Source organism: Phoca vitulina, unplaced genomic scaffold, assembly GCF_004348235.1.
Source record: "Phoca vitulina isolate PV1807 unplaced genomic scaffold, GSC_HSeal_1.0 scaffold16, whole genome shotgun sequence".
In the NCBI taxonomy this organism is placed as follows: Eukaryota; Metazoa; Chordata; class Mammalia; order Carnivora; family Phocidae; genus Phoca; species Phoca vitulina.
In genome coordinates, this window is record NW_022589719.1 from 35,215,914 (window position 1) to 35,223,488 (window position 7,575).

General features: G+C 52.1%; 1 protein-coding gene across 9 annotated transcripts in view; it reads left to right on the top strand.

The window, feature by feature from the left end:
* PPFIA1 (PTPRF interacting protein alpha 1) overlaps nt 1-7,206 on the top strand; it is a 91,006-nt gene extending 83,800 nt beyond the window's left edge. For 3 of the 9 annotated variants that reach the window (XM_032414562.1, XM_032414560.1, XM_032414563.1), the window contains 4 exons: nt 686-754; nt 1,954-2,119; nt 4,272-4,342; nt 5,548-7,204. In XM_032414562.1, the coding sequence (XP_032270453.1) occupies nt 686-754; nt 1,954-2,119; nt 4,272-4,330 (294 nt within the window). In that variant the 3' untranslated portion in view covers nt 4,331-4,342; nt 5,548-7,204. Of the gene's footprint in view, nt 1-685; nt 755-1,953; nt 2,120-4,271; nt 4,343-5,547 lie in introns of all 9 variants that reach the window. The other 6 variants (XM_032414557.1, XM_032414556.1, XM_032414558.1 and 3 more) reach the window with 5 other exon arrangements.
* The last annotated feature ends 369 nt before the right edge of the window (nt 7,207-7,575 follow it).

The following is a 7,575-nucleotide window of genomic DNA, read 5'->3' on the forward strand; positions in this document are numbered from 1 at the left end:
CCGGCCACGCCCGCACCCCGCCCTCCGACCGGCCACGCCCGCACCCCGCCCTCCAGCCAGCACTGCGCTCCGCATTTGAGTGGAGGCAGAGAGCGCGTAACCAAACCCCAGCCAGCCAGTCCTCTCTTCCCTGCCTCAAACACGATGCGGCGGCTCGGAGCCCACAGTGCTTGTTAGCTCCTCCTCGTGTCTGCCTGTCCTTCCGTGTCCTGGTGCACGCAGGAGTCCTGGCGTAAACCACCTGCGGGAGACCTGCGTCCACACCGGCTGCTTGCAGAGCGGCAGAGGGGAGAGAGACGCTCTTACTAAAGTGTGCCGCACGCGGGTCTCAGGAGTTCTGTTTCTCATTTCCCTGTGTCCCTTTTGACTCATGGGCTCATTGGAGAATCAGGAATATTTTTATTCTTCTACAGAACATGTATCTCTTCTGCCAGTACCCTCAAGTCCCCACCAGCAGCGGCCCCCACGGCACACTTGTTACGTAATGTCCCAAGAGCTCACGGGTCCCACCGCCCAAAGCCCGCGAATGCATTCCCCATTAAAACCCCTGACTTAAAGTACCCTGTGATGTTCACGGCATTCATCCCTTGAGTTATTGTTTGTTTAAGTCTTGGTTTAAAAATAACTGTGATATGCTAACATCCTTAGCGTATCACTAAGGGGGGTTGTTTTGTTATGATTTCAGGCTCGTGCTGTCTTGGAAAGAGAGTTTAACAACCTTTTGGTCATGGGGACTGACAGAAGGTTTGATGAAGTAAGTTTTCAGCCTAATGATTTTTAAACTTGCATTAAATGTAAATTGTTACATTTGGGGGCACCAGCCTGGCTCAGCTTGGTAGAGTGTGTGACTCTTGATCTCAGGGTTGTGGTTTGGGCCCCACGTCGGATATAGAGATTACCTAAGAGTAAAATCTTTAAAAATAAGTAAGTAAATAAAGTAAATTAATATATTTGTAGGAGCCGTGTAGTCTGGATAACGCTTCCAAATGTGGAGATAATTTTACTTTACAAGTTAAGCTTTGCTCTTAATTTATTAACAAATGAGCTATTAAGAAAGCAATATTTTCACTAAGATGGGGAGGTTTTTTTTTTAATTTCTGCTATTTAACTTTTGATATCCTTCAAAAATGTTTTTCGCATCATAAAGCATTGGTTGCGGCTGAAGCATAGAGTCTGTTAAGTTGTGTTTTGGGACAACTGGATACCTCACCCCCATCCAGGGCCCCCTGTGCTCTGGCAGAATGTTTCAGAAGTTTATTTAAAAACACAGGACACATTCATTTTTCCTCATTTGAAACCATGACTCGTGTCCTCTCGCACCGTGACGTGTTACTGTCTCCGTCGCCGTGCGAACACTTGAGTGTGGCGGGAACAGGACACCTGACGGGCACCGCTGGCCTGTCCCAGCCTGAAGACTGTTTTGAAGACAAAAATGCAGTATCTTACATAGCAAGAAGGTGATTTCTGCAGGATAAGAAGCGACACATGGTGGCAGACAGAGCACACCCAGGTGGCCCAGGACTGTCCTGATTTGTGCCCAGCTGGGGTCCCAGCATGAGGGTGGCCCTGTCTCCTTTTACTCCGAGAAGTTCCCAGTCTGGGCAGGGAGTCTGATGGTTATCAAGAATGGGGTCAGAGGGGCACCTGGGGGGCTCAGTCGGTGAAGCGTCTGCCTTCGGCTTAGGTCATGATCCCGGGGTCCTGGGATTGAGCCCCGAGTCAGGCTCTCTGTTCAGTGGGGGAGTCTGCTTCTCCCTCTCCGTGCCGCTCCCCCTGCTTGTGCGCTCTCTCTTTTTCTCTGTCAGATAAATTAAAAAAATCAAAAAAGAATGGGGTTAGATACATGTGAACAAAAATGCAGGGACAAGGACATTTTAAAGGGTTGGTAACTTTACTGTGTATTTTGTCCTGTATTTTAAAATCAGTCTTGTTTTCTGTTCTTTAATTTACCAGGACGATGATAAAAGCTTTAGGAGGGCACCTTCTTGGAGGAAAAAGTTTAGACCAAAGGACGTTCGTGGCTTAGCTGCTGGGTCAGCGGAGACTCTCCCCGCAAACTTCCGGGTCACTTCCTCTCTGTCCTCCCCCTCTATGCAGCCAAAGAAGATGCAGCTGGACGGTACGTGATGCACCGTGCTCCCCCGGCCACCTGTCGGCAGCACGAGCAGCTTTTTGGCTGGAACGTTAATAAGGGTCACGATGACCTCTTTAATACGTAACAAGCGTGTGGGTGCTGTTGCATGCCCAGGTTTACATGCTGTAAAATTAATCCTAACATCTGTGTAGAAAAGTTTAACAATGATACAGATATTTTAAGTTATCTGGTTGAATATTAGCATATTCTTCCAACTAATAAAGCTGAGCAGCGTGTGTGCCCTCAGAGCGTTGGACCGACGTCCACACTTGCAGAGATGTGTTCGTGTGGCCCTCGGGGGCTCTGCCCTCGGAGAGCAGCACAGGGGCTTTCAGACCACGTCCTTTACCCCTAGGACTTCTCTCCACGCTGAGGAGTGACTGAGTCCGTGGTAATCGGCACAGTTCCCACCTTCGTCCTTGCTTTCTCTTGTCCGTGTCCTTACGTTGTAAGAGGACGGGGAAAAGGAAGGAGGGGAGCCCGGATGTCCTCCCAGGGCAGGGCTGGTCTTGTCGAGGGCGCCAGATCAGGGTGCAGTTATCCCTGGACGGTCCCTCTGCTTTGAGACCACCGCTAGTGAAGAGTTGGCCAAGGTCTGCGGAGGGACCTCTCTGCTCTGACCGTGTCCCACTCAGTGACAGGATGGGGGGCCACACTGCCTGGGCTGGAATCTGGCTCTGCCGTGCAGGAGGCGCATGACCTTGAGCACTGTGCCTCAGTGTCCCCATCTGTAGAGTGGTTGTCGCACGAGTGTCTTCCTCACAGATGGCTTGCGGCGGTGAGTCCTTTGCGGGAAGCTGTTGGCAAGTGTCCGGCGCGTCCCGAGTGCTGTGTGTGTTGGCCGCGGGGGCCCTGCGTCGTAGGCCTGTGACGGGCGGCCGCATGCTCACTCTCAGTGGACGTGGGTAGACGGGCCGTAGGGAAGTTGTCCGGTGTGGTTTTTACCATTTTCCTGCCTAAGCTCTGCCTGAACCTCGGTTGTGAGTTCTGCTCTCGCTGCCCACGTACAAACCAGAGAAAAGTAATTTCTATAAAGCCTTGCTGAGCTTTGAGTGAGGGCAGCTTATCGGGCAGTGTTTTTATTTAAAAAACTGCATCTCTTCGCCAGACTTCAATATTATGCTTAATGAGGGAAAAACCCAACTTTTTGGAAAAGAATAGCATTTTTCTTCAAGAAGCCTGTAGGTAATTTCTGTGGATTCTAGTTGTAACTTAGTCTTCGACTTCTTGGGCAATCGGCCTGATGTCCTAGTCTCCTCAGCTTCATTTCACAAGTCACCTTTTCCTTATTATAAATGTTAACAGCGACATTTGGATTACAGTTCAGGTAAATGAAACATAACTGTGGAAAAAGGCGTAGGGAGCGTAGCCCGTGGAAGGTGAGCTCTTACCCCGTCGCTAACGGAGGCGGAGGCGGAAAGCCGGCCCAGCGGGTGTTCTGGCGCCTGGGGGCAGCCACAGGCCTCCCGCTCTCTCCACGTGCTCTCTGGCCCCGGGGCACGGGACTGGCAGCCTGTGGGGAGACAGGGCTTGTAGTCGGGAGCAGCCCACAGCTGCTACAGGGTTGGAAAAACCCAGTGAGCCCCCCGGGCGGTTTTTTGATAGAACAAAAGCATCTGTGGTGCGCGCTGTTGGCGGCTGGAAGGGAGGCCGGGCCTGGGCTTCCGTGGCTCAGTCATCGTCCCGCACCCGCTGCCGGGAGGGTAAGGCCGTCCTTCTCAGACGGGGGAGGGGGGGTGGGCAACGGGACGGGCACCCGACTCCCTTTAGCGGGCTGGTAACGCTCACATTGCTGCTGGGCTGCAAAAAATTCCAGAAAAGTCTATAAGTCTGGAGGCTTTCAGGAGAAACAGTCACCGTGTTCATAGTTGTTACCGGTGCAGATGTGTGTGGCAGAATTGCCTTCCTGTCACCTGCTGCCCCACGGACCCCGGGCTGCTCGGGGGATGGGGACAAGCCCACTCGGTGACTCAGTTCCCCTCCTCGGGCGCCTCCGGTCCGCGCGGGAGCCCCCGGGAGCCCCTCCGTGGGTGCTGCTGTGAGTGTGAATGTGCGTGTGTGCGCTCGAGCGGCCGCGCGGCGCTGAGACTAACTGCATGCTGTGTTTGCACGCCTCCCGTCGTGGTCGTCGGAGCAGGTGGCGTGTCAGGACCGCAGAGGCTGGATTCGGCCACAGTCAGGACTTACTCCTGCTGACGCCCCCTGTAGGTGAGTAGCCGGGAGAGCCGGCCCGTGAGCTCAGGAAGCTGGCCGGACGCACGCGCACAAGCCCTCGGCGCCCGTGGAGGGGACTTTGGTGTTCTGGATGCTCACGCTTAACCTGGAGAGGCTAGTGTGTCACTGATTCTTAAGGGAAGAAATGTATTTCCATTCTTTCCTTAAACACAAAGATGCTGGCTCCCACGTCTGCTACTGTCTTGTGGGGCCGGGGGAGGCAGGAGAGCGCAAGAGAGCGTCACCCGGCTCTCAGCTGACTGTCCCCAGCGGGTCAGGGCCTCTGCGTCTGCGTGCACCTGGTGGGACGCCCGGGCCACTGCTGCTGGCCGGCCTGCTTTTACAGACGCGGTCTTGAATGAATCAGGCCCCAAAGTATTAAGTTTCATGAGACCGTAACCACCATGTGACACTGATAGCCTTTCAGTTGGGAGATTGGGGTTTTTTCCAAGATACTTATTTGCGGGAGAGCGAGAGCACGTGCACAGGCACGCGTGAGCGGTGGGGGAGGGCAGAGAGCAGGACTCTCAAGCTGACTCTGCGCTGAGCCTGGAGCCCGATGCTGAGCTCGATCCCACGACCCTGAGATCACGACCCGAGCCAAAACCAGGAGCCAGATGCTCCACCGAGTGTGCCACCCAGGCGCCCTAAGGGGTTGGTCTAAAAAAAAAACCCAAAACAAAAACCAAGTGCATTACCACAAGAGGGGCTGAGTTTGTGGATTGAGATTCCGGGTGCAGGCCTGCGAGCCTGGCCCTCTTCTCCCTGCTCCGAGGGCCCTGGGGGAGCTCGGTTTGCTCTCAGTGTTTTCCTGTCTCAGCCAGAATATGTGATTGCTGGGGGCTCCCTGCGGGCTCGGTCAGTGGAACAGGCGGCTCTGATCTCGGGCTCCTGAGTTCTAGCCCCACGTTGGCTATAGAGATTACTTAAAAATAAAATCTTAAAAAAAAAAAAAAAGAATACTTGTTTTTTCCATCCTTTTTAAAAATTGGTTACTTTTGGACATAGGCCAAAATGAAATCAATCAAAGGCCAAAATGAAGTCAGTCATTGATAAGCAAAATGCTTGATGTTTTCTCTGGTTTTTCAGAGGGGCTAAAGCACAGGGCGGGAGGGGAGGTGTGCTGGGGCCTGCCCGGGCCCGGAAGTCACTGTTCAGGTGGCTTAAGACTGATTCTTTTGTTTGTTTTTCTTTTCCAGTTTACCCGCACTACTTCTACAGATGATTATGCACCACTTCGAATCCCACAAAGACTACATTTTAAAATGCAACGGAATCTTTAATCTGTTAATACTTGTTATATGGACCCTGAGATATTTTATTACAGAGTTTTTAATTAGTGAAAAATTCATGAATACTATAGAGAAAATATTTTAGAATTTAATGTTTCTTATATTTATGTAAACTTATGACTTCATTTATATAGTTACTTACTTTTTCATGTATATCCAGGCTATAAATATCCTTTCAAATCAATTCGTGTTCTTATATCTAATTTAGTCTTTCAAATGAATGTACTGTAATGCTTGTATGTATAAATCTTATGAACAAATATAGGGCTTTTGTAAATTGTGCATTTATTGTAATTATCATTACTTAATTTGTTATTAATAAACCCTGACAGAGAGAAGGATTTTACTGTATTTGTAAAATCGTGACACAGCGTGTGTTATCAAACAAAACCTAGCTCTACAACAATCATTTTGAAAGAAGCAGACTTCATTTCAAGCAACTGTTGTTGTATTTTAATGACTGACCTTAACTATACTTTTTCTAGCAAGAAATGCTTTATTCCATAGCGTGAACAGATTAAAAATATCTGGTGTTAAATATCAGCTTCTGAAAATTTGGACTGGAAAGACTATGAAAATCTCCTAGGACCGGTGAACTCTTCATAGGCTCGTCCCGGTGGGCTCGGGCAGCTCGTGTTTAGCGACTGGCTGAAGCCGCGAGCTGAGGACCCTGAGAGCCTGGGGGGGCCCTGGGCGGGGGGGCCTGGGCGCCCTCCTGGTGCGGAGCTCGCTGGCGAGAACTCTTAGAGGACCAATCAGGAAGCACTGCGCCCCCCGCCTCCCCCCCCGGAAATAATGTCGTGCAACTCTAACAAAGGCCTTACTGTTCTTATGTAAATCATCTTTTTACATTTGTTTGTAAACATGTTTAAAGAATGGACCTAGTCGTACATTTTTAGATTTTGATGAGATAGCCGTTTTGGATTGTATAAGTAGCAAATGTAACTCTTACTTTCTACTTGGCATATTAAAAAGCCAGCAAGAAATGTGTTCAGATCATGGTGCATTATTTATTATGCAGCTGATACATAGATAGAAACGGCATGTCTTTACATTTGGTTTCTGCTTTTAATTTACTTGTACAATTCACTGTTACCGTCCTGTTTTTCTATTAATCTTTTGTGAACTTCCTGATTATGTAACAAAGTATGTACAGTCTACTTTTGAACTGTTTTTATCACAGTATTATTTATTGCTGTCTTTCAATACAGTCCTGAAGCATTTTCCACTGCCAATAAAGGATACTGAGAACCAGCTGCCGTTCTTCGCCGGCTGCGTGCTGCCCCGTGCGGGCCCCGGGCGTCTGGGGTGCAGAGCCGCTCGAAGACGCAAACAGCCCCGAGCTGCAGGTGCGGGATGCGGTGCCACCCCCAGGAGGGCCGGGCGTCTGTGCCCTCGCTTCCGGAGGCGCGGCGACTCCAGCTCACGGTCTCAGCGGCCCCTCCGGGGCCCAGAGGAGGCGGGGGAGCGTGTGCGTGGGCCTGTGCGTGTGCTCAGCACTGTCGCTCGTCCCCGGGCGTCCTCCGTGTGGGCCTTACTCTCCTGCTGCTCTGCTCACGCCCTCACGGGAGGTGCCAGGGCTGCGTCCTTCCACTTCTCTCGGCCCCTGGGAACCGCGGGGGGGCGCCTCCTGCAGGGGGCAGAGGGGCAGAGGGGCAGAGGGGCAGAGGGCGGGGGCAGGTGCGCCGGCTCGGGCGGGGCGGGGCCCAGCCGCCTGCAGGGCCGGAAGTGGATTCCCTGGGGGGGGCTCACGCATGGCCGCCGCCCCAGCTCTCCCGCAAGAGCTCGAGGGCTGGCCAACTCCGGGACGCCCGATGGGGGTCTCCGGGGGGGCGGGCGCTGAGCCCAGTGGCTGACACCACCCACTGTGGCCCGTGGGGCGGGCCCTGCAAAGCACGTGGCTTGGTGTCCACGCCCCGCTCTGCCCGCGCCCCC